This window comes from Scyliorhinus torazame, chromosome 2 (assembly GCF_047496885.1).
Source record: "Scyliorhinus torazame isolate Kashiwa2021f chromosome 2, sScyTor2.1, whole genome shotgun sequence".
Taxonomy (NCBI): domain Eukaryota; kingdom Metazoa; phylum Chordata; class Chondrichthyes; order Carcharhiniformes; family Scyliorhinidae; genus Scyliorhinus; species Scyliorhinus torazame.
Window position 1 is genome coordinate 335,301,512 of NC_092708.1, and position 27,441 is coordinate 335,328,952.

The 27,441-nt window shown below is 45.4% G+C and overlaps 1 protein-coding gene across 1 annotated transcript in view; it reads right to left on the reverse strand.

Annotated features, from left to right (window-relative positions):
* tdrd9 (tudor domain containing 9) overlaps nt 1-27,441 on the reverse strand; it is a 255,517-nt gene that overhangs the window by 50,667 nt on the left and 177,409 nt on the right. The window contains exons 18-23 of the mRNA XM_072489934.1: nt 26,771-26,834; nt 23,371-23,415; nt 18,567-18,620; nt 11,105-11,221; nt 10,575-10,682; nt 1,472-1,572 (exon numbers count right to left, since the gene is read on the reverse strand). Coding sequence (XP_072346035.1) covers nt 1,472-1,572; nt 10,575-10,682; nt 11,105-11,221; nt 18,567-18,620; nt 23,371-23,415; nt 26,771-26,834 — 489 coding nt within the window. The remainder of the gene's footprint in view (nt 1-1,471; nt 1,573-10,574; nt 10,683-11,104; nt 11,222-18,566; nt 18,621-23,370; nt 23,416-26,770; nt 26,835-27,441) is intronic.

The following is a 27,441-nucleotide window of genomic DNA, read 5'->3' on the forward strand; positions in this document are numbered from 1 at the left end:
ATCGAAACACAGATTCTAGCAACCAGACTAGATTGATCCGTCAGTCAAATCTTACACCATGGATTCCTGACTACTATAGTCTTCTCAATGACACTGAAAATCATAAAATAAGCTTTCATCACTTGTAAACAAATATATAAGGATCATTTGCATCAACTTTAGTGAATCTGTGTTTTAGTATATGCGGTTCAAAATGCAAATTCGACAAATTCTAGAGGGAATCCAGAGTGTAAAATCATTCTCAACTTGCTTTCAGAAAGAAAAACTTCCTTCAGCAACAAAAGGAATCAGAGGTGCCATAAAAACACTTAAAGGCTACCAGAATATATACCATTTTAGGTCTTTTGATATGCCACCATGATCTGAGGGAACTGTACAAATTACATGAAAACTTCCTTCAGCTGTCTGATAGTTTTGATAAATTAGATCTTAAAGCAAAAGAACTGAACTTTACACTCTGCTGTTTAGGATTCCAATACATTTCAGATTGCTTGACCACATTTTGAAGATACCAAGTTGTCAGAACAAATATCTCCTCAGAAAATCTGTTTTCTTTAGCTATTTTCCCAATCAATTTGAGGATATCAGTCCTCTCCTTAGAAAGGCATTTTCTCATTGTTTTGCATTACGTTTTTATTAACTCCATAGGTGTGAAGGCTGAAGTGCCCAGTTCAAAGGAGGCCTCAGCATCGAGCTCAGGAGGTGACCAAAGACTTTGTTGTGTTGAACTCCTGTTCTAAGACAGCTCCATATTGCTGGTTGGAATGTTTTACCCTCAAAGGGATTCAGTGCAATTTGTCTTGATGGTGGCATATTTCTAGGATAGTTCACTGCCAGGGCATTCCTGCTGCCGAGTCAACAACACTAATTCCAGCATTTCTCGTCACCAGGACAATTCTGGTTATGGAACCAGAAAATATTTGTTGACATCAAAGCAGGAGTAGCCAGGTATATTGAAATTAGACTCAACAATCTGAATAGCAATCCCATCATTAAGACTCCATTCAGAATCTTAACAAACAGCTGAATTCTTTCCTTAACTCAATACTCTGAAGGGGGAAAACAAATGTTGCTGCTGATTTAATCTGGGGATAAATTCTTAATGGGAGAGGAAATCCTCCATTGCCAGAGCACCAATACATGCAGTAAGTATCAATAATCTTGAAGTTGTATATTTCAATGCAAATACTAAAATCTTAATGAAATCAATAGTGAAATTGTAAATTTTACCTTGCATCTCAGCAGCACTTCTCCATTTATCCTTTATCTGCAGTCTTTTTGTAATGTGAATTTTATATTTTCTTGATGCAATATAAATTTCCTTACAAGTTCAAAGGATTTTGGATAGACAAGGAAACAATCTAAACATTGCAATTATGCCAATGAAACTTAGAAACTATTCACAAGTTATTGAGATCAAGTTTATATAAAACATACGAATGAAGTTATTGGCAGGCCAAATGAAACTTACTTTGAACCATCAAATGAAATAGCTCCAACTTGACCACACTGCCTGAACAGGGACTGTAGCTGTTGGTAGTACAGGAATCCATAAGGTGAGACATTCCTCACCTATAGCACAAGGACATCAGGATTTAGTTCCACAAACAGAACTGACAGGATAGTTGCTGTGGTGCTCAATGTACAATGTATGTGAATGTTCAATTCTTAATAAACATTTACTAATTTCCCTTTAAATACATTAGATATGAAATGTTTTGATGTATTTCATTGCACCAGGAATTGCAAGTTGACGATAAAGAAAAGGCAGCCCAGACAGTTTTCCACTCCCAAACATAGGAGCAGTAGTCAATTGCAGCAGCCTTATCCAGCAGGCGAGGGAATTGCCATTGAACAGCACACTATTATAGTAAACAGGAAAATAAAGTGGTCAATCAAGAAATTTCAACGAGTTCAAATTTGGCTTTGAACAGTCTGAAAATTGTAAGAGAAAGGAAAGACAGAAAAGAAGAATTCTGCAGTTTTAAACCCGGAAAAAGAATGAATCAGACCATATGGTGGAGGACAAACACAATTTTTTAAAAAAGTGAATAAATGTATAAAATAAATTTTTTTAAAAATATATATATATATTTAGAAAGTATGGGGTAATGTCAGGGGAAGCAAGACCTCCACTTAAAAATTATCACGCTCTTTTTCAAATCCCCTCATGACCTGGCCTCACCTGCTCCCCATCTCTGTAATGTCATAACCCTCCGATATCTGTGCCTACAGTATTCCTGATTTTAATTGCTGCACCACTGGTGGAAACGGTTTTAACTACTGGAGTCCTAAATTCTGAAATTCTATCCCTAAACCTCATCACCTCCCTAATGCTTCTTCCTCATTTAAGACATTCCTTAAAAGTTACTTCTTTGATTAAATATTTGGTCATCTTCCCTAATATCGCCTTGTGTCTATATTCAAATGCTTTGGGAATTTTATGTCCCAAGGACAAGATTTTTTTTTTTTTTTTTTTTTTTTTTTTTTTTTTTTTATAAATGTTTTATTGAAATTTTTTTCCCAAACAACAATTTTTCCCCTCTTACAAAGCAAACGCAACAATAACAATACAGAAATTTTAAACAATACACAAGTAACAAAACCCCTTTATCTTTGACCTAAACTAAACCCCCCCTCCCCCCCCCCCCCCCCCTGGGTTGCTGCTGCTGGTCATCTGTCTTCCCTCTAACGTTCCCCTAGGTAGTCGAGAAATGGCTGCCACCGCCTGGTGAACCCTTGAGCCGATCCTCTCAGGGCAAACTTTATCTGCTCCAGTTTAATGAACCCCGCCATATCATTTACCCAGGCCTCCAGTCCGGGGGGTTTCGCCTCCTTCCACATGAGTAGGATCCTGCGCCGGGCTACTAGGGACGCAAAGGCCACAACGTCGGCCTCTTTCGCCTCCTGCACTCCCGGCTCTTCCGCAACTCCAAATAGAGCTAACCCCCAGCCTGGTTTGACCCGGGCCTTCACCACCCGCGAAATCACTCCCGTCACTCCCTTCCAATACCCTTCCAGTGCCGGGCATGCCCAAAACATATGTGCGTGGTTTGCCGGGCTCCCGCCACACCTCCCACATTTGTCCTCCACTCCAAAGAACCTGCTCAATCTTGCTCCCGTTATGTGTGCTCTATGTAGCACCTTAAATTGAATCAGGCTAAGCCTGGCGCATGAGGAAGAGGAATTTACCCTGCTTAGGGCATCAGCCCACATACCCTCCTCTATCTCCTCCCCTAGTTCTTCTTCCCACTTTCCTTTTAGTTCGCCCACCGACTCCTCCCCCTCTTCCCTCATCTCTCGGTAAATCTCTGACACCTTGCCCTCTCCGACCCACACCCCTGAAAGCACCTTGTCCTGTATCCCCTGTGTCGGGAGCAATGGAAATTCCCTCACCTGTTGTCTAGTAAATGCCCTCACCTGCATATATCTCAAGAAATTTCCCCGGGGCAACTTATACTTTTCCTCCAATGCTCCCAAGCTCGCAAAAGTCCCATCTATAAATAAATCTCCCACCCTCCTAATTCCCAACTGGAACCAGCTCTGAAATCCTCCATCCATTCTTCCTGGGGCGAACCTATGGTTGTTCCTGATTGGGGACCCCACCAGGGCTCCCCGCACCCCTCTCTGTCGCCTCCACTGTCCCCAGATATTCAATGTTGCCGCCACCACCGGGTTCGTGGTAAACTTTTTAGGTGAGATCGGTAGCGGCGCCGTCACCAGCGCCTCTAAACTCGTCCCTTTACAGGACTTTCTCTCCAGTCTTTCCCACGCCGCTCCCTCACCCTCCATCATCCATTTACGTATCATTGCCACATTGGCGGCCCAATAGTAATCGCCCAAGTTCGGTAGTGCCAATCCTCCTCTGTCCCTACTACGCTGAAGGAACCCCCTCCTTACTCTCGGAACTTTCCCTGCCCACACGAAGCTCGTGATGCTCCTGTCTATTTTATTAAAAAAGGTCTTAGTGATTAGTATAGGGAGACATTGAAATACAAATAAGAACCTCGGGAGGACCATCATCTTAATTGCTTGCACCCTGCCCACCAGCGATAGAGGCTGCATGTCCCACCTCTTGAAGTCCTCCTCCATTTGTTCTACCAACCGTGTCAGATTAAGTCTGTGCAAGGTTCCCCAGCTCCTAGCGATCTGAATCCCCAGGTATCGGAAGTTTCTTTCCACTTTCCTTAGAGGCAAGCCTTCTATCTCTCTACTCTGGTCCCCTGGATGTATCACAAATAATTCACTCTTTCCCATGTTTAGCCGATACCCCGAGAAATCCCCGAACCCCCTCAAAATTCGCATAACCTCTATCATTCCCCCCGCTGGGTCCGACACGTATAACAATAGGTCATCCGCATATAACGAGACTCGGTGTTCTTCTCCCCCTCTAATCACCCCTCTCCATTTCCTGGAGTCTCTCAACGCCATGGCCAGAGGTTCAATTGCCAACGCGAACAACAATGGAGACAGCGGGCATCCCTGTCTTGTTCCCCTATATAGTCGGAAATACTCCGATCTATGTCGACCTGTAACTACGCTTGCCGTTGGAGCCCCATAAAGAAGTCTAACCCAGCTAATAAACCCGTTCCCAAACCCAAACCTCCTTAACACTTCCCATAAATACTCCCACTCCACCCTATCAAATGCCTTCTCTGCGTCCATTGCCGCCACTATCTCTGCCTCCCCCTCCACTGGGGGCATCATTATCACCCCTAATAGTCGTCGCACGTTAACATTCAGTTGTCTCCCTTTTACGAACCCTGTCTGATCTTCGTGCACCACCCCCGGGACACAGTCCTCTATCCTCGATGCCAGTACCTTTGCCAACAATTTGGCGTCCACGTTCAACAATGAAATGGGTCTATAGGACCCGCACTGCAACGGATCTTTATCCCTCTTCAAAATTAACGATATCGTCGCCTCCGACATCGTCGGGGGTAGAGTCCCCCCTTTCCTGGCCTCATTGAACGTCCTCACCATCAACGGGGCCAACAAGTCCACATATTTTCTGTAATACTCCACCGGGAACCCGTCTGGTCCTGGGGCCTTCCCTGCTTGCATGCTTCCCAGTCCCTTAATAACCTCGTCCACCCCAATCGGTGCCCCCAGGCCTACCACCCCCCGCTCCTCCACTTTCGGGAACCTCAATTGGTCCAGGAACTGCCGCATCCCCTCCTCTCCCTCTGGGGGTTGAGACCTATACAGTTCCTCATAGAAGGTCTTGAACACCTCGTTTATCTTTCCTGCCCTTCGCACCGTGTCTCCCCTTTCGTCTCTAATTCCTCCTATTTCCCTCGCTGCTGCCCTCTTTCGCAATTGATGAGCCAACAGGCGACTCGCCTTTTCCCCATATTCATACCTCCTCCCCTGTGCCTTCCTCCACAGTACCTCCGCCTTTCTGGTGGTCAGAAGGTCAAATTCCGTCTGGAGTCGTCTCCTCTCCCTGTACAATTCCTCCTCCGGGGTCTCTGCAAATTCCCTATCCACCCTTAAAATCTCCCCCAGTAATCTTTCCCTTTCCTTGGCCTCTGTTTTCCTTTTGTGGGCCCCAATGGAGATCAGCTCTCCTCTGACCACCGCTTTTAGTGCTTCCCATACCACTCCCACAGGGACCTCGCCGTCGTCATTGACCTCCAGGTATCTCTCAATACACCCCCGCACTCTTGCACACACTCCCTCATCCGCCATCAGTCCCACATCTAATCGCCAGAGTGTTCTCTGCTCCCTTTCCTCTCCTAATTCCAGGTCCACCCAATGTGGGGCATGATCCGAAACCGCTATGGCTGAGTACTCAGCTTCTTCCACCCTAGAGATCAACGACCTTCCCAAAACAAAAAAATCTATCCGGGAGTACACTTTATGGACATGGGAGAAGAAGGAATACTCCCTAGCCCTAGGTCTAAGAAATCGCCATGGATCCACTCCCCCCATTTGGTCCATAAACCCCTTTGTACCTTGGCCGCTGCCGGCCTTCTTCCGGTCCTTGAGCTGGATCTATCTAGCCCCGGGTCCAGCACCGTATTAAAGTCCCCTCCTAAAATCAAGTTTCCTACCTCCAGGTCCGGTATACGTCCCAGCATCCGTCTCATAAATCCCGCATCGTCCCAGTTTGGGGCATACACGTTAACCAACACGACCTCCATTCCCTCCAGCCTGCCACTCACCATTACATATCTACCTCCGCTATCTGCTACAATGTTCTTTGCTTCAAATGCGACCTGTTTCCCCACCAAAATGGCCACCCCTCTATTCTTTGCGTCCAGTCCTGAGTGGAACACCTGTCCCACCCATCCTTTCCTTAGCCTAACTTGGTCCGCCACCTTTAGGTGCGTCTCTTGGAGCATAACCACGTCTGCCCTTAGTCCTTTCAAATGCGCGAGCACTCGGGCCCTTTTTATCGGTCCGTTCAGGCCTCTCACGTTCCACGTGATCAGCCTCACTAGGGGGCTACCTGCCCCCCTCCCGTGTCGACTAGCCATTACCTTCTCTAGGCCAGTCCCATATCCCGCCTCCGCGCTCCCGCTCGCTCCCCCAGCGTCGCACACCATCCCCGCCCACCCACTCTTTAGCCATTTCCTTTTGGATTTCCGCAGCAGCAACCCAGTTGTCCCCCCCCCCCCTTCTCCCTCCCTCCTCCCCTCCCCGCTAGATCTCTTTCCCAAGGACAAGATTTTAAGATACAAACGAGAAATCGCAAGACTGCAACGAGCAACCTCAAGAGTGAAACAAAGAACATTCAAGACTGAAACAATCCATCAGATGATAAACAATTTTACTTATTTTGTCCTGAATGTGAGGTATTAGAGAAGTGTGCCAGATATGGAAACAGAGTTCAAATTTTGGGGACAATTTCCCATGATACCTCAGGTGCTGAAGGGTCTCCAAGTTAATGAAGATGCGATCGTCACCTGAAATACCAGTTTAGTGCAAGATACCAAGTTAGCAATCAAGTTGAAGCTTGCACAAGGAATGTTGCCAAGAGGATTGTTCGAAGACTTGTTGCCACTTAAATTGCCTGCTGGCATTCATTAACACAGCTACATAATATTAAGGCAAATAGCACTTGATTGACATCAGCTCCTAACAATGACTATATATTTGGGAATAACAAGTTATTGCAGAGACTTGAGCGCTACTTAATGGTACATCATCTTTTACTGTTCATTGTTGCTGGAAATTTGAAGGAGACTTCTGAAGCACGTCAGTTAACTTTCTTGGGCACTATCAACACATTCTGGAAATTCTCGAAAGAGAGTAATTGATGTGCTACTTTATCGGACAGCTTACACAAGACACCTGGAAAAGGGGAGTGCTTGGTCATTGGCATCGTGCAGGGTTCCTTGGCCAGCAAGAGGACTGGGAGGACAGGAGGAAAGGCACAACACCACCAACTGCTCCAGGAGAAGGCGACAGAAAGGGGATCAGGACTCCTCCCCCACTATGGCTGCAGGATACTTCTCAAACATCCCCCATATGGACCTGCAGGGCCACATCAAAAAATGAGTATGCCTCTTCACTTGGCCTCTAAGTCATCCTGAAACGTATCACTCATTTTGTCAGCCAGCTTTCTTCCTTGCGGCGTCAGGAAATCTGGTTCAATTCTGGCCTCGAGTGATTGTGTGGGGTTTGCAGGTTCTTCCCGTGTCTGTGCGAGTTTCCCCTAGGTGCTCCGGTTTACTTTATAGTCCAAAAATGTGCAGGTTAGGTGGATTGGCCATGCTAAATTGCCACTTAGTGTCCAACAATTTGCAGGTTAGGATACGGAAGTAAGTGGACCTATGTGGGGTGCTCTTTCAGAGGGTTGATATAGACTCAATGGGTCGAATGGCCTCCTTCTGCACTCTCGGGATTCTATGGATCTATGGAATTGGGACCCACGTAAGTACTCCACAAAAATTGCATCTAATCAACACCCGAGTGGTAAATCTGCAGGTGTCTGTTTAGTATCTTGAGGCAAATTCAAATTATGGTAATTAGAAATCAGGATCAAAGTTGTTGAAACTAGATTTTCAAATATGCATGTCTTACTAGCACAGCATGCATTTGCAACAATTCATAAAAATTACCATCCCTTCCAACCCGGTCTTTCTCTTTTAATACAATTTCAATTTCTAAATAGAGAAAGTAAATAGTTGTTAACTAGGGTCTTTTAATCCCACTTCTATTGTGATCATCACAGAGAAAAGAAATGCACCATTGTGAAATATACCAGTTCCGATATACCCACCTGGGTTATAGTTGTCCACCTTTCTTGTATCACACAATGTATGTATATAATTATGATAGGAAACAGAAAAATGGCTGTTCATATTCATTAGTACAAAGGACACAGCTATATCATCAAAATTACTGGTCCATAAAACATTCTTGCCAATAGTCAAGTGCTTTCACAACATTGCACAAATCATTTTGAAATTTAAAAACTGGAATTGCATTGTTTCATGACAATACAACATAATTGGAACAAAATCCATAATTATGATTTTACGCCCTGCAACCTCAAATCCAACATTTATGGTTGAGCATAAAGCTATGTAAAATTTTAACTTCTAGTGGAAGTAATGATTTTTAGTTATTTCAAAATGAGTTTTGCGATCAAGTAAGTGCACAAAGACATTTTGCATTCTACTGCAAACAGTTCAGGATATTTCTTGAATCATGAGGTTAGGCATAACAAATAAAATAAATGGTAGAAAAGGAGTACTTTTAAAATTGAATAGATAAGACCATAAGACGCAGGAGCAGAAGTGCACCATTCGGTCCATGGGGTCTGCTCCGCCATTCAATGAAATCATGACTGATCTGATATGATAATCTTCAACACTACTTTCCTGCCTTGTTCCCATAACCCATGATTCCCTTACTAATTAAAACATCTGTCTCCAGTCTTCTGCAGTACAGAATTCCACTACACTTGGGGAAGAAATTCCTCCTCATCTCTGTATTAAATGGGCAACCCTTTACTCTGAGATTTAAAAAAAAAAATTTAGAGCACCATGGGCTCTTATCTTATTAAGTCATCTTTAGTACGGTACCTTACTTTTTGGAAATCCAAGTTTATTGCCTCCACTCGTTCCCCTTTATCGATCCTGTTCATTACTACCAAAAATAATTCTAATTAATTGGTCAGGCATGGTTTCCCTTTCATGAAGCCCATGCTGACTCTGCTTGATTATATTGTGTCTTTCCAAATGCTCTGCAATTACATCCTTGATAATGGACATAACATTTTCCAATGACAGAAGTTAAGCTAACTGGCCCATAGTTACCTGCTTTTTGTCTCCCTCCCTTTTTGAAAAAGTGTATTAAATTGGCAGTTTTCTAATTCTCCGGATTACCAGTGCATCTACCATCTCGCAGCTACTACTTTTAATATCCTAGGCTGTAACCCATCATTCTCAGGGGACCCATCGGCCTTTCGCCTCTTGAGTTTCCCCAGTAATTTTTCTCCAGTGATAGTTATTGTATTTATTCACTTCCTCTGCCCACCCCACCCCACCCATATTTTGCCCCTTGATTATTTAATATTTTTTGGAATGCTATCAGTGTCTTCTACTGTGAAGACTGACACAAAGTAATTATTTAACTCCTCTGCCGTTTCCTGGTTCCCGATTATTATTTGCCCAGTTTCATTCTCCAAGAGGCCTATGTTCGCTTTATACATTCTCAGAAGGTCTAACTGTCTGCTTTTATGTTCTTTGCTGGTTTACCCTCATAGTTTATCTTCTCCCTCTATTGTTTTTCTGGTCATCGTTTGTTGGTTTTTAAAACTTTCCCAATCCTCTGGTTTACCACAAATATTTGCCATATGTTTTTTATTCCAGTTTAATACTTCCCTTAACTTCTTTGGTTAACAATGGTAGTTTTATCCCGCTCCTAGAATCCTCCTTCCTCACATATATCTTTTTTGTTGTGAGTCATGAACTGTTTTCATAACCGTCTACCATTGCTGATCAACGGTCTTTTCTACTAACTCCTTGTCCAGTCCACTCCAGCCAACACTGCCCCCATACCTTTGTAATTCCCCTTATTTAAGTTTAGCGCAGTTGTTTCTGACCCAGGTTTCTCACACTCAAACTGAACGCTAAATTCTACCATGTTATGGTCACTGTTTCCAAGGGGATCTTTTACCCAGACTGTTTATTAAACCCGCCTCATTACACATTATCAGATACAAAATATCCTGATTCCTGGTTAGATCCACAACATGATTTTTCCTCATGCCACCTCTGCCAATTTGATTTTCCTAATCCACGTGAAGATTAAAGTCACCCATTATTAATGTACTGCCTTTTTTACATGCCCTCATTATCTCCTGATTTATTCTCCATCCTACTATAAAGCTACTTTAAGGAAGCCTATAGATTACTCCCACCAGTGTCTTCTTCCACTTGTTAATTCTTACCTCCACCATATGGATACTCAAGAGTATCCTCCACATATAGATATTTAGAACAAACTACAGCATTTACATTTAAAAGTTTGCTAATGCAACTTTATCAGGACTCTCCAGAAAATATACCAGATTTATTATAAAATGAAGTACACCATTTTTTTCCAAATCAACTTACCACTACTGTAGTTCTATAATCTTTTCTAGCCAGCTCTTTCACAGCAATTTCTTGAGAGACTGGACCAAATGTAAAATAATTGGGGTAAAAAGCTCCAGCAAGAACAACCTGTTGGAAAAGAACTTTGCAATATAAAGTCAGTACAAAATGCAATTCATCCTATCTTTTTAAATCATGCCCAGTTCACTTGGGGAAGTATCTATAGAAATATTGCGCACCAAAAGACCACATCAATGCATTAGAACACAAAGCGATTGAAGTTACTCGACCATTCTCTACTCCTGTTGTGCCAGAACCTAGTCTACACAGGAACTTTGTATTTGGACTCAAGAGGCAGAGTCTCTGCCGATTGTTTACAAGACTAGTGATGCACAAAAGCGGAAACCGCCAGGGGATACGCATGTTGTATAATAGACGTCACAACATATCAGGCTGTACATGTTGCAATGTAAACTGCGGTCAAGACTTGGGTAAGGTATTAAGCTGGAAAAAAATATGAACATTGAAGCATTGTGAAAATAAAACAGTACCTGCAGAATGAATCTCTGCTTGTGTACATACTCTTCATCTGTGCATCCATGCAGGCGATCAATATACATATTGAAACATTGGACACGTTCCTTCAGCTCCTCATACAACTGTGCAACCTAAAATGAACCAGTCAAAAAATTAATGTTCCAGGAATACATGCTTCATAAGGTAGGAGGGGGCATTTAGCCACAGAGTTAATTTTTTTTCTTTGAAACCCACATCACCCCTTACCACAGACCGCACCCAATTCCCAAACTATGATTACCTCATGAATGATGGCACAGGATATGCCTCCACTACACTTTGTAAGGATCGTTTACCACACTTTAGTATTTATATTTCTAAAAGAGGATGTCTAGATTCCCTTTTATGTTAGTTGCCAATCTCTTCAAATGCTCGGTTTTCTCTCATTTCTTTTTTCACTTCCACTTTGAAGTTTTTACATTCCGTGCGATTCTGAATTGTAATATCCACCTGACGTTTGTCATATCTATTTCATCTCACTATCTCTCATCATCCAGCAAATTCTGGCTTTGTTGTCTGACCTTTCCCCACCGTGAGGATGTATTTTGACTGTACCTGAATACATCTCCTCTTCAAAAACAGCCCATTTCTACATCAAATGAATTTGAAGTTACTGAGAGAAGAGAATGGAAATTGCAGAGATAGTGACCATAATCTTCCAATGTTCCTCAGAAAAAGGAGTGGTGCCAGAGGATTGGAAAATTGCATATGTTTACATCCTTGTTGAAAAACAGATGCAAGGATAAGTCCAACTGCAGGCCAATAGCAATCACACTCAGTGGTGGGGCAATTTTCAGAAATGATAACCTGCGACAAAATTAACACACACATTTGGACAAATGTGGATTAATTAAAGAAAGTCAGTTTATCGAACATCTTTTATAGGAAATTGTTTGAGTTTCTAATGAAGTAACAAAGAGGGTTGAGTAAGTACATGGTCGACTTCTGGTGGCGGCTATGGAGTGAAAGGTCGCTGATTTGGTAGCTCCCCCTCGTGGTGGACTTTTGGGACCTTTTCCCCCAATTTATGGGGGATTTGACAGGTAAATTTGGAGACTGGTGAGGCAGAGAAGAGGAATCACCCACCAGTTTATAGAGTTGTGGACCAGAAGTGGTCTGCAAAGAGGAGATTGTTGGGCAACGAAGAGAGTGCAGCCTGCAGCATAGGAAAACATGGTGGAGGTTCGGGAGCTCGGACCAGCTGTTGAAATTCCTCCAGGAGAGTTTTGCCACGCAAAGACACAAGTACCTGGACCCGATTAAGACAGGGATTGATCGGGTGGAGAAAAGGCTAGGGACTGGCAATCCAGAAGGTGGAAGAGAAGGTGGCTGAGCACAAGGACCAGCTAACTGCGATGGCAATGGAGATGGATCTGATGTGGGACCATCAGGAAAGGCTGCAGGGGAAGGTGGAGGATTTGGAGAACAGATCGCGCAGGCAGATCGTTGGCCTCCCGGAGGGCATCGAGAGATCAGACACAGGGGCATACATGGCACGTATGTTTGAGAAGCTGCTTGGCGATAGTGCGTTTGCTCGACCCCTGGAAGTCGACAGGACGCAGCGAGCACTTGCGAGGAAGCCGCGTGTGAATGAACCGCCGAGGGCGATGGTGGAACGCATGCACCAGTTCCTGGATAAGGAACAGATTTTGAGGTGGGCCAGGCAGACGCGGAGCTGCAAATGGGAAAACAACGAGCTGCGCATTTACCAGGACTTGGGTGCGGAGCTGGCCAAGAGAAGAGCGAGCTTTAACAAGGTTAATCGGTCCTCTTCAAGGGGGTGAAGCTCGGCATGTTGTACCCAGCTCGTCTGTGGGTCACTTACCAGGGCCGAGAATTTTATTTTGGATCGCCGGATGAGGCAATAAACTTTGTCAAAGACAGGAGACTGGCAGGTGATTGAGGACATTGACCTTGGGGACAAGTGATTCTGTGCCTGTGCTGCTAAATTTATTTTCTTTTTGAGCGGTGTATGTAGTGTGTTTGTACCAAATGTTTTGGGCAGTTGCTCAGTTTTGAGTGCAGGTTAACTTTGTTCTTGTGGGGGGATGGTGGGTCGTATTTTCTTCTTTGTGTTTGTTGGGGATTGTGATGTTTTGCATCTGTATGTTCGAGCGGGGGGGGAAAGGGGGAAACAATAGAGGGTAGGATGCATGGTGCCATGGGCTACCAGGCTAGCTGGGTGGACTAGCTCACGGAAGCGCCGTGGGGGGCAAGCAGGTGACTAGTTTGATGTGGGGGCTGGGATTGTTATTTTGTTAGTTAGGGGGGGGGGGGGGGGGGGAGAAATTATTCTGCTGACAGGGGAGGGACTGGCGTTGGGAGACAAATTGGAGGTTGAGAACGGTGGGCGCCCGAGGGCGGGCCCGAGGAGGCACGGGACGTGAGCTGGAGGCTGGCAAAGGGTGATGGTTGATCGGCACTGGGAGGGGGTGCCCCCTGACCAAGTGTGAGGGGGCAAAATGGGCCGGTCAAGGTAGCTCACGTGTTCGCGCATTTGAGGAGGTTGAAGGCGGACGTGGCAATGCTACAAGAGACACACCTGAGGGTTGTGAATCAGACTAGACTAAAGAAGGGTGGGTCGGGCAGGTATTTCACTCGGGGCTAGACTCCAAAACTAGGGGGGGTTGCGATCATGATCAATAAGCGGGTGTCATTTGAGGTAGTGAATATAATGGCGGATTCAGGGGGTAGGTATATCATGGTGAGTAGGAAGCTGGAGGGGATGCTGGTGATATTACTGAATATCTACACACCAAAGTGGGACGAAGCAGAGTTTATGAGGCAGGAGTTAGGGAAGATCCCGGACCTGGACTCGCATAAGCTGATCATGGGGGGGAAACATCAATACGGTCATTGATCAGAGGTTGGATCGGTCGAATTCAGGGACAGGGAGGGTGAAAGAACTAAAGGGATTTATGGAACAGATGGGGGGCATTGATTTTTTTCATTTTAAACAGGGCATTACTGGCGGGGGTAATGGATACCGAGTATTCGGTGATTGTTGTGTCGGATCATGCCCCTCACTGGGTGGATCTATGGGTGGGCAAGGAGAGGGGTCAGCACCCACAATGGAGATTGGATGTGGCACTGTTAGCGGATGAGGGGTTGTGCAGGCGGGTGAGGAAGGCCATCCAGAATTATTTGGAGATAATTGATACGGGGGAAGTTTTGGCAGCAACGGAATGGAAAGCGCTGAAGAAAGTGATTAGGGGGAGCTAATTTAGATACGGGCTCATAGGGAGGAGGTGGAGCGGGAGAGATGGATAGGCTGGTGAGGGAAATACTCCAGGTGCATAGAAGGTATTCTGAAGTCCCGGAGGCGGGGTTGTTGAAGGAGCGGCAGAAACCGCAGATGGAGTTTGGTCTGCTAGCCACAGGAAAGGCGGTGGGACAGTTGAGGAAGGCATGGGGGCGTATATGAGTACGAGTATACGAGTATATGAGAAGGCCAGGAGGATGCTAGCACACCAGCTAAGAGGAAGGCGGCCACAGAGATAGGAAAAGTGAAGGACAGAGGGGGGGGGTGGGAAACGGTCTTGGACCCAGCAGGGGTGAATGGGATGTTTAAGGAGTTTTACAGTCGGCTCTATGGGTCGGAACCCCCAGCTGGGATTGAGGGGATGAGGCAGTTTTTGGAAAGTTTGGAGTTTCCGAAGGTGGAGAAAGGGTTAGTGACGGATTTGGGAGCCCCGATCGGGATTGTAGAAGTAGCAGAGGGATTGGAGGCCATGCAGTCGGGCAAGGCCCTGGGACCGGACGGTTACCCTGTGGAATTCTAAAAGAAATTCTCTGGGATGCTGGGCTCGCTGCTGGTGAGGACATTTAATGAGGCTAGGGAGTGAGGTGCCCTTCCCCCAACAATGTCGCAGGCCTCAATATCATTGATCCTGAAGCGGGGGAAGGACCCAGAGCAATGTGGGTCATACAGACCGATCTCCCTACTGAATGTCGATGCCAAATTTCTGGCCAAACTTTTGGCCTCAAGGATAGAGAACTGTGTTCCGGAGGTGATAGGGTAAGACCAGGCGGGGTTTGTTAAAGGCAGACAGATAACGACCAACGTTAGAAGGTTGTGATCATGATGCCCTCCAAGGGGAGGGAGGCAGAGGTACACAGGGTCTCATTATATGCAGACGACGTACTCCGAAAGATCTCCGACCTGTTCGGGGGGGATGGTGGAGATTATGCGGATATTCGGGGAATTTGGCTGGTTCTCGGGGTACAGATTGAATATGGGTAAAAGTGAGTTTTTTGTGATCCAGGCGAGGGGGCAGGAGGGGAGACTGGGGGAGTTGCCGTTTAAACTGGTGGGAGGGAGTTTCCGTTATTTGAGAATTCAGGCACGGGGATGGGAGCAATTACATAAATTAAATTTGTCCCAGCTAGTTGAACAAATGAAGGAGGACTTTCGGAGGTGGGACATGCTCCCGTTGTCACTGATGGGAAGGGTACAAACCGTAAAAATGACTGTCCTCCCGAGGTTTCTGTTTATTTTCCAGTGCCTCCCTATTTTCTTACCAAAGGCCATTTTTAAGCGATGAATAGGGTGACCTCTGGTTTTGTCTGGGCGGGTAAAACCCCGCAAGTAAAGAAAGTATTGCTGCCGCTGCCGAAGTTTAGTAATTACTACTGGGCGGCAAATATAGCCGTGATCAGGAAGTGGGTAGTGGGGGGGTGGAAGAGTTTGGGAGCAATGGTAACTGCTCCTCTGCCGTTCGCCGGCCCGGTGCTTGCCCTGAGAGTCTGGGGCAGTGGTGGAAGCATATGGGAGTGGAGGGAGCGTCGGTGTGGGCTCCAACTTGTAGTAATCACCGGTTTGTCCAGGGGAGGATGGATGGGGGGTTTTGGATGTAGCAGAGAGCAGGGATTGAGAGGCTGAGGGATCTATTTATTGATGGGAGCTTTCCATGTTTAGAGGATTTGGAGGAGTTTGAATTGCCGGGAGGGAATGAGTTTCGATATCTGCAGATAAGGGATTTAGTGTGAAGGCACGTTGCGACCTTTCCGTTTCTACCGCCACAGGGGATACAGGACAAGGTAGTTTCTAAAACGGGGGTGGGGGAGGGGAAGGTTTCAGATATCAATAAAGAACTCATGGAGTGGGAGGAAACTCAAGATAGGTGAGCTAAAGAGTAAATGGGAAAATGAGCTTGGAAGGGAGGTAGAGGCGGGTCTGTGGGAAGATGCCCTGAACAGAGTCAACACGTTCTCATCATGTGTTAGGCTCAGTCTGATACAATTCAAGGTGATTCACTGGACACACATGACGGTGGCCCGGATAAGCAAGTTTTTTTGGATACAGGACAAGTGTGTGAGGTGTGCGGAAGGGCCAGCAAACCATGTCCATATGTTTTGGGGATGCCCGAAGTTTAGGGGATATTGGCAGGGATTTGCGGATGTCATGTCCATGGTACTAAAAACTAGGGTGGCCCCAAGTCCAGAGGTGGCGATTATCGGACTGTCGGAAGATCCGAGCGTCCAGGGGGCGAGAGAGGCTGACGTTTTGGCCTTTGCCTCCTTGGTAGCCCGGAGACGGATCTTATTAGCGTGGGGGGACTCGAAGCCCTCAAAATCAGGGGTTTGGGTTAGCGACATGGCTGGGTTTCTCAGACTTGAGAAAATTAAGTTCGCCCATGAGAGGATCAACATTAGGGCTCTTTACCGGTTCGTCCGGAGGTGGCAGCCGTTTATCGACTTTCTCGGAGAAATTGTCAGCAGATTCAATAAGGGGGGGGTTAGGTTATTTTGTAGGCGGGAACAATGGAAGATGGAAGGATGAATTACGCACTGAACGATGTGTACATTTGTATTTGTATTGTTTGTTGTTATAAAATCATAAATGCCTTCATAAAATGTTTTTTTTTTAAAAAGAGTAAGTACATGGACTTCCAAATGACGCTTAGGTAAGTGTCACATAACAGGCTCGTCAGCACAGTTGGAGCTCATGGAACACAAGGGGCTCAATCAGCAAGCATAAAAATTTGACTGAATGACAAAAACGGGAGTAGTGGTAAATTGGTGTTTTTCAGACTAGAGGAAGGTATATAGTGAGGTTCCTCTGGGGCTAGTACCAGGATCACTTCTTCATATACATTAAATTACACAGATTTGGATGTGTAGGGTACAATTTCTAAAAACTGCAGATGACAGAAAAAATGGAAATATTGTGAACACTGAAGAGGAGGGCAGTAATACAATTTAAAAGGACACAGAAATGTTGGTGGAACAGGCAGATTAAATTTAATACACAAGTGTGAAGTATACACTTTAATAGGAAGGTGAAGAGGCAGAATAATATAAATAATACAATTTTAAATGGGAGTGCAGGAGCAAAGGGACACTTATGGTGGCAGGGCAGTTTGGAAACAATGGTTAGTAGTGCATACAAGTGTCTAGGCTTTATAAGAAGACGCATAAAGTACAAAAGCAAGGAAGTTCTGAAGCATTGTTAAACAGTGGTTCACCTCAACTGGAGCAGTGTCCCTAATTCTGGACACCATACTGTTGGAACAATGTGAAGGCATTATAAAGGATGCAGAAGGATTGATGGAAATGGCTGCAGGGCTGAGAAACTTCAGCTACATGGATAGGTTTCAGAAGTTGCAGCTGTTCTCCTCGGGAGGTGAAGATGAAGAGAAGTTGATACAGATATTAAATATCATAAGGTGTCTTGACAAAGTAGACAGAGAGAAACTTTTCCCACTGGCTAAAGGGTTGAGAACAATGCCACAATGATTTACGGTGATTGCCAAAAAAAGCAAAGGCAACATTTGGAAAGATCTTTTTTACACAGAGAACAATTAGGATCTGAAATGCACTGTCTGAAAGTATGGTGGAGGCAGACTCAATCAAGGTTTGTAAAAAAGAATCGGATAATTATCTGAAGAGAAAATACTTGCAGGGTTACCAGGTAAAGGCAGGAAAGTGGGACAGGCAAAATGTTCTGAGAGAAAACCAAATTGCATCTTTCTATGCTACAACCATTAAATGATATTATGATCTTTAGAGGTTTAAAGATATTCTTCTGTCTCAGAGCTTTGTCTTCCTTGGTAAAGAAACTCATTCTGTAAGTTACATCATTTCCATCCTGTTAAAATATCTCTATTCCATTACCTTACTACAGAAAAATACACGCAAAGACAAATCCTTTTCTTTTTCCTAATTCCTATAATTAGATTTCCATTCCTTCCACCCAACTCCGCAATTCACTTCAGTGCTAGATCTGCTACTTTCTCCTCCCCATAAAAGCAGTATTTTGTATACCTTTTCAGAAAACATACAACTGAAGACAACAAGCTATGAATAGCTCTTTGATATGGGAAACAAGAAGTCTGGTTCTTAGAAAGGAACACGACAGTGACCAGATAATTAGAAAATCATCACATATTAACAATACGCTTACTGCAATTTAATAATCCACAAAAATAAACTCACCTCTTTTATTCTTTTTATCTGGACATAATTTGATTTGCCCCATTCTAACTCAGCCTGTGTCACATCAACAACAAAAGTCAGAATATGTGGATGATACATGAATTGATGAAGACAACATTTAAATATTGAGTCATGAAACATCAAAACAGTGAATTATAAACAAGAGTCAATAATGTCAAGAGTTAAAGTCAAATTAATCGGACTACATTTTTATGGACTGCATATGTTTTATGAGTCTCAAAGTTGAAAAGATCCAATGACAGTCAAGGACTTTTATCATGTTGCACAATTATTTTAATAGAGATTGAGAAATATCAGAGGGTTATCCTAGTTTTATAAAACTTCAGTGATTCCACATAAATGCAGCCCAAGAAAATCATATAGCCATCCAATTATAATTTGGCAAGAATACTATTTTTAATTAGGCTAAGGGTAGACTGGTTGAGGAAGACCATTAACCTACTATGGTGATTGTTCCTTTTAAGTGCAGCACATGCCATGTGTGATTGTCCCTTTAAGGGCAACACAGCAGATGAAGGGTCACATGGCCTGTGTTGTTCCAAAGGGACAATCACCAAACCTACTTACAGTAGTCACTGACTGAATAACTCTGACGTTTTGATGTATATTCAAACAGAAAATGGGTGGAAAAGCTCTTGCAATTGCAGTGAGTTGCTTCCATATCATTAGTATGTTTTCAACTACTTTAAAAAAAAAATCTATATCCCTCCAATCTTCATTTGCTTTCCATCACACCCTTCCAATCCCTGCACCTTCAACTGTGAATGAATAGACTGCAAAGGCATTGCCGTTGATTTGGATTGCTTGCAGCATTTAAAATCCTGGTGTTGGAACCTCTCCTTTACCACAGCAGTCATAGATTATCATTGAATTTATAGTACAGAAGGAGGCCCATCGAGTCTGCACCGGCTCTTGGAAAGAGCACCCTGCTCAAGGTCAACACCTCCACCCTATCCCCATAACCCAGTAACCCCACCCAACACTAAGGGCAATTTTTGGACACTAAGGACAATTTATCATGGCCAATCCACCTAACCTGCACATCTTTGGATTTGTGTGAGGAAACCGGAGCACCCGGAGGAAACCCACGCACACACGGGGAGGATGTGCAAACTCCGCACAGACAGTGACCCAAGCCGGAATCGAACCTGGGACCCTGGAGCTGTGAAGTAATTGTGCTTTCCACAATGCTACCGTGCTGCCCATGTGCCATCCATGTGTCGATGATGCTCCCATGATAATGCTGGATAGGAAATTATGGAGTTTTGATTTGAGTACGAATGAAGGATATCCAAATCAGGGTGGTTTGTGATTCAGAGGGTGGCTTGGTGGTAACTGTACTCCCATGATCTTACTTCTCATTCTCTCAGTGGTAGAGATCACAGGGCTGGCTGGACAGTTGTTGAAAGACTGGTATGTTGCTGCAGTACATCATGTCAATGGTATGTTCTGCAAACTGAGTGTGCTGGTGGTGAGAGTAGTCTAAAGGCCCTTCCTGTTGATTCCCTTACTTCCAATTTCTTTTATTTTGCCATTATCATTCTTGATCCATGGATGTTGAATGGACATGTACCTCAAGCTGAGGAAGTGAGGAACTCAAAAGTTGTGCTAGCTCAGAACTCCAACTTTTTGGCACCCGAGAGAGATCGGAGCGATTTGGTTTGATTAGTTGGCTGGTGGCCAATGGATTGGCAAAAGGCTGTACTCTGCCCAGCGATAGGCAGTCATTGGGTCCTATCCAAGTGGGATGGTTTTCAGAGAACCAGGAAACGACAGTCAGGTCCTGGGCGCTCAGAAAAGAGGTTGAGTGTGTCTCTCTCTCTCTCTCTTTTTCTCTTTCTCCAGGAAAGCTACATAGCTGCCGTATTTGAGAACCTGGATGAATTTACAGTGAAAACCATTACAAACGAAACAAAAACCTTGAACTGAAAGCCTAGACTGAAGGAAGGTATGCGAGAAGACAATCATCTGAAACAAAGACTCTTATCCTACTTTCATCATAATTTTACACCCCTCTTTTCCCTTCTGTGTTTGTTTGTCTGCCATGTGTGCATGTGTGTGTATGTAACACATATAATATATATTTTATAGCTATTAATTAACCAGTTGTATTTGCTGCATATTTATAATTATTACTATTAATCAAATTAATTGTGTTTAAATTTACAAATTTGGGTGACTGTAGTTATTGGGTAGCCACGGGACAAAGATTTTGGGTATTTTTTGAAGGTCAAGTGAGGCTGAAATTGACCACGCACTAGCCCAGGGAATCGTAACAGTGGACATTTGTCCATTAACAGAAGTACCAACGAAACGCAATGGGCTGGCCTTGACAATGTTGAACTTCTTGCATTTCAATGCAGCTATAACTATCCAGGCAAATAGTGAGCATTCCATCATATTTTTGACTTAGCTTTGTAGATAATAGAAGTATTTCAGGGATCAGGAGATGGGCATCCAATTTTGATATTGTTGGTCGAATTGTGTTGATAGTGGGGTAACATGACCATAGTAGTACAACTGAAAGTCATGGGGAGGTTGGTCATTACTTCAGTCGCTGATGTTAAAATTCCAGTTGATGTTATAACTGGACAGGAAGATCCCAGAATGGAACCCTGGGTCAAAAGACTAACTTTTATTTTTTTTATAAAACATGAGAAATTTAGATTATTATACAATATTCCTTTACTCACCCCCTAATCTTAACAATTACACACACGTTTTAGGATTAACATAGATTACAGAGTACATCTTAAACTTCACTGATCTCAGAAACACAAAAGGTCCCTTTTTAAGCACACAAGATGACTGTGGTCAAATGCACACTCTGCTCTGAATCCAAGTGTCTGTGGTTATCTCCTCAGAATCCTCCCCGATGATCAAAACATGAAAGTTGCCGAACTCCACTCCCAAAAACACACTTTAAAATCTCATGTTTTCCTTTGAGTTTGCATTCTCAAATCCAGTCCAAGTTTTACAAATGGCACTTACAAACAAAGCTTCCGCTCAACATTTAACAGTGAATCTTGTCCAGGATTTCACACCAACCCCTTTCAGATTTCTTGGTCTTGACTGCTGTGCAAGCTGCTCACAATTGCTTTAACTCTCGATACCCAGATGGTATTAAAGTAACATGAAGCTTTTTATCCAACTCATCCTGTCCCACTTTAAATTTTGTTACTGCAATTGTCTCACTCAGAACTTTGTTTATTCTTCCATGAATTCTTTTGAACAATACCTTGGTCTCTGTTCACTTAACTCCAGTTGTCTTAAAAATTATTACTGTCCCAATTCCTTGGTTATTTAGGCTGTATCTTGTTCCTTAGGAAGCCTGCATCTATGCAACTCCCTTGTTCTGTCCAGCTTCTCCTGCAGAATTGAGAATGGTTCGCTCCTCAGCGACCTGGCTCCAAATGCTCTGGCTTCCAGTTAAAAACAAGAACAAAGGAAAGCCCTACCCTATGAAAGTTGCCTCTTGTTGCTTCGCACCAACTTACTTGTTTTTATTCTTCACATCATAGTCCACTATAAGTAGAATAGAAACACAGTGGAAACTTAACCAACCTCAAATATACAAACACCATGGGCGTCATTCTCCGACCCCCCCCGCCGGGTCGGAGAATGGCCGTTGGCCGCCGTGAATCCCGCCCCCGCCGAAGTCTCCGGTACCGGAGATTGGGCAGGGGCGGGAATCGGGCCGCACCGGTTGGCGGGACCCCCCCGCTGGATTCTCCGGCCCGGATGGGCCGAAGTCCCGCCCAGAAATTGCCTGTCCCGCCGGCGGAAATCAAACCTGGTATTTACCGGCGGGGCCAGGCGGCGTGGGCGGGCTCCGGGGTCCTGGGGGGGGGGGGGCGATCTGATCCCGGGGGGTGCCCCCACGGCGGCCTGGCCCGCGATCGGGGCCCACCGATCCGCGGGCGGGCCTGTGCCGTGGGGGCACTCTTTCCCTTCCGCCTCCGCCACGGTCTCCACCATGGCGGAGGCGACTCTCCCCACTGCGCATGCGCGGGAAACTGACCGCGGCCGCTGACGCTCCCGCGCATGCGCCGCATTTCCGCGCCAGCTGGCGGGGCAACAAACGCCATTTCCGCCAGCTGGCGGGGCGGAAATCCCTCCGGCGTCGGCCTAGCCCCTCAACGTTGGGGCTAGGCCGCCAAAGATGCGGAGCATTCCGCACCTTTGGGCCGGCGCGATGCCCGTCTGATTGGCGCCGCCTTTGGCGCCAGTCGGCGGACATCCCGCCATTGGGGGAGAATTTCGCCCCTTGTTCCAGCATGAACCTAACTATGTATTTGACCCTTCCAGGCACACAAAAATCAAATTAAACACACTTAAAACTATACCCTATTTCTAATGTTTAAAAATACAAATATAAATCCCTTAAAACTACCTTTGTTTTATTTAACATTGTAGATAATAACTGACCATAACTTACATACGGCAGTTACCTGTAGCTCATCACTTTAGGCCAGTTCACATTTGATTAAAAACCTGAAGGACAATGTGCCAATCTAGTTCGAACTTACTTCCTTTGTTAAAAAAAATCCATCCTGATCAAATATAGCTTAGCTTTTGAAAAGCTCCGTTTCTTTGGCCATTGATATTCATTGATTCATTGATCAACGGTCAGTTTTACAATAACGCATGCAAGCTCAGATGTGTTCTCTGATTATTTCTGAGCTGAAGAAAAAGATTCTTCAATGAAAATACAGGAGAAATAGGTGTGTTAAGTACACGGATGGTAGTTTTTCTTAAAATAGAGACTGAAATATGCACTAACCCTTGGAAATCTCAGCTGGCCTTGTTCTCTGCAAGTACGCCAAGCCTATGAAAAAAGTTCATACAAATGTTCACAAATAATTTGCGCCTCAATCTCATGATGTTCAAAGTTTGAAAAAAAATAATTGACATTTTTCATTTAAAAACAGAACTTTTCAGACAATAAAGATACATGGCGCGATCCAATAGCCATGCTGCGCCCAAAAAGTAGCTGCCGCGGCGCAGTGTGTCGGATAAAAGCCAGGAGACCGCACTCCCGGGATCTCCTGACTCGCAAGATCCAACACGATCTCGCGGGATGTTGCGAAATAAATCCCTCCTATTGCGGGCGGGAACACTTTTTGGCAAATCAGCATATTAGAGTGAGACAGTTAGTTTCACTCTAATGTGCAGATTCCCGAGGTACCTGAGGTTTTGGGATTCATCCCCTTCACCTCAGAGACCTTGGGCAAGCACCGCTCAGCCGGTCCTGTTCCCCTCCCGAGATTTTGAGTGAGGATAGGTCGGTCCATTTCTCAGTTTGACGTGTGTGGGAGGGGTTTGTGCCCCCTCCAGCGGGTGGGCCTGCTCCCCATTCCTTCTCTGCTGTTTGTGAGCTCCCTTTCATTCAGGTGGCGTTTTCTGGCCCCTCCCCCTTCCCTAGATGTTTCCCCCTTCCAAGTTATCTGCTGGTTGCGAAAGGTCTGAATATTTTCCACCTGGCATGGAATCTCTTCTCGGACCCTTTTATTGCAAAATTATTTTTTTCCAGTCTCAGGAACTTGGCCATTTCAGAGAGCCATTCCAAGGCCCTTGGTGGCGCTACCGACTTCCAACCCAGCAGAAGTCTCCGCCTGGCAATGTGAGGCGAAGGCCGGGGCATCCGCCCCCTTCTGTGTCCAAAACTCTGGATGCTCCGAAATCCCGAAGACAGTCAGAGATGGGCACGGCTTCATCTTGGCCTCCAGTACCCTGAACATAGCCTCGAAAAAGGTAATACAGAACTCCAGATTCTGGAGCAGAACCAGAATGTGGTGTGGTTAGCCAGGCCCCCTGACACTGCTCCACCTCCAGGATGAACCCGCACATGCGTGCTTTGGTAAAGTGCGCTCTGTGCACCACCTTGACCTGCATCACGCTTAGCATGGCACAGGAGGAGGTGGAGTTGATCCTGTGCAGCGCATCGATCCAGAGTCCTCCCCCGATCTCCATGCCCATCTCCTCTCCCCGTTTCCATCTGGTCTTGTCCAGTGGGGTCCTCACCTTTTCCACGAGTCATCTGTAGATGTCACCACAATTGCCGTCCCCTAACCAGTCCAGCCCTACCATTGTGTCCAGAAATGTGTCCAGGTCTTTTTCGAACATTTTTGTCTCCTTATGGTGAACGTTGTGCAGTTGCAGGTACCTGAGCTTGTTCCCTTTCGGGAGTTGGAGCGCCTCGGAGTTCCCCAGGGTCTCCAGTCTATTGTCCACGTACATGTCCTGTACTGTCAGTGTTCCTCTGTCCTCCCTCGATATCAAAATGTGGCGCCTATTCTCGCAGGTGTGAACTGTGGTTGTTGCAGATGGGAGCCTCTATGGACATAAGTTTGAAGCGGCACCTGAACTGGTTCCATGTTCTTTGGGTGGCTACTACCACTGTGGGACTCTTGATCCCCAGGTACCTGAACTTGGCATGGGTCTCTGTAAACTGTAGTTCCTCCAGCTCCGCTCCTCTCTCTCTCTCGGGGGTTTACCGGGAAGATTTCACCCTATCCCAGGTTGGGTTCGTAACCAGAGAAGGCGCCGAACTCCCTAATGAGTCCAGTTATCTTTCCCATGCTGGCTAGGGGGTTCAACACATAGAGGAGCAAGTCACCCACATAGAGTGAGACTCTATACTCTCTGCCCCCTCTCCAAATGCCCATCCACTAATCTGCTGATCTAAGGGCGATAGCCAGTGGTTCAATATGATGCTCAAAGCTGCAGGACACATAAGATGGGTTCAGAGAAATGAAAGGAATGGATTACTCCATGATTAAGACCGGCTACTTCACCAATATGGTTATTATTTATTTATGTGTGAGCCTTGATGTTGAGTCAACAAGCTATTCAACTTCAGAAGGGGATGTACTAACTATCAAAGTCAAAAATATGCGAATGTTTTTAAACAAGTAGGTACAATTTCAGTAGAAAAACTGAATAATGAACAGGTGTATGAACTCAAACCAACTTTGCTTTGTCCCCCTAACTCAGGAGAGTGGAGTCTACTGTCGAGACCCCCTGCCCCCACATTACTGACTTAGTAGGTACCAAAAGTAAATTCCCAGCTTTCCATGGTACATTTTTCTTGCTGTACTATTACATGGAGTGAAATATAATGAAGTGTTGATCTTAAGGAATGAATTGACCCTTGAAAGTATTACAGTGGATGAAAACAATTACTAAATTACTGAAAACAATCAACAAAGTAGTGGAGTATTGTCTTATCTTTTTACATGACTATGGGCGTGATTCAATCAAAAAATGTGTGCATCATTGTGGGTCAGTTTGGCGGGGTGTTTCTCGCCATTCTTTTGTATGAGATCCACACCGGCATTCAACCACACTTAGTTTTCGGAATTTCTCCGTGGTCCAGCCCACACCGAGATGTTTTTTCAACACTAGGGTGCTGAACTCGCCGGCGAAACCAGCTCCTTGGAGATCAGGCCGCCATTTTGAAATTGTGCCCCGATCTCTAAGTGAGCTTGAGGGACCCCCACATCCCCCTCCCGCACACATGGGCATGACCCCACACATCCCCAAAGTGAGAACACCTGCTGTGCGGTCGTTGAGCCCCCGCCCCCGCCCCCCCCCACCCCCCCCTTGCAGGCTAGTACTCCTCTCTCTCTTCGCCCTCCCCACCAACCTTTATGAGGACACATCATACCTGCCCTTCAGCACCCCCCCCCCCCCCAACACTCCTCCTCATCCCCCCTTTCATGGACATGGGTCCTGTCAGGCCCCAACCCTTAGCAGTGCCACCCGGGCACCTTGGCAGTGCCAGGGTGACAGCATCAAGGTGTCAGGGTGCTACCATGCCCTGTCCCCAACCACCCATTGGCCTGGGAAATACTCAGGTGCCATCTGGCCTCGTCGTGCCCGACTTGGTACCGTGACTAGGTCCAGGCCTCGTTGGGGAGGTCGTTAGTTCCCAGACGCAGTACAGCTCATTTAAATATGTTAATCTGGATCTCACACAGTGCTGGCAAGATCCAGATTGCAAGATTCGGATGAATCTTACGAGACGTCTCATGAGTCACGAATCTCACAAGAGGCCTCTCACAAGATGCATTGACCTTGTCACGGTACCAATCGGGCATGATGAGGCCGGTAAATCGTGCACAATTTAATAAACATTTCAAGTTTGCAGACATATCATTTTTGAGTGATTATTTCATTACCTTGAAAGCATTCACAAGTGCTATACAGTCACTTAATGTTCCATCTGAAAACTCCATTTTATTCCTGCACATATATAAATTATAATTTAAATATTAAAATCCACGTGTCTAAGACATTCACATTCCAGATCCCCCGACATTTAAATTCTATAAACTATAAATTATATCCATGTTTATGCTGGAAAATGGCTATACAAGCTCATTACTAACAAGCAATCCACCAAAAGTGATGCATAATTCGTTAAAAATGCTTGCTAAATTCAGTTCCTTGCCACTAACCAAATGAAAAACATTTGACTCAGCAATCAAAATGTCACCATTGTGTCCTTTAACGCTGTTAAAATTTTATTTGAAGGCTTCAAACTTGCCGGTGGGGTCTGGCCCGCGATCAGGGCCCACCGATCGGCGGGCCGACCTCTCTAAAGGAGGACCTCCTTTCCTCCGCCACCCCGCAAGATCCATCCGCCATCTTCATGCGGGGCGGCCTTGGGAAGGACGGCAACCGCGCATGTGGGCGTGACTTCATTTACGCGACGCCGGCCGCGTCATTTACGCAGCGCCGCTTTTAACGCGGCGCCAAGGCCCAGGACGCGTAAAATATGTGACTCCGCTCCTAGCCCCCCGGGGGCAGGAGAATAGGGGGCTGGGAGCGGGCTCCGACGCCGGAGTGA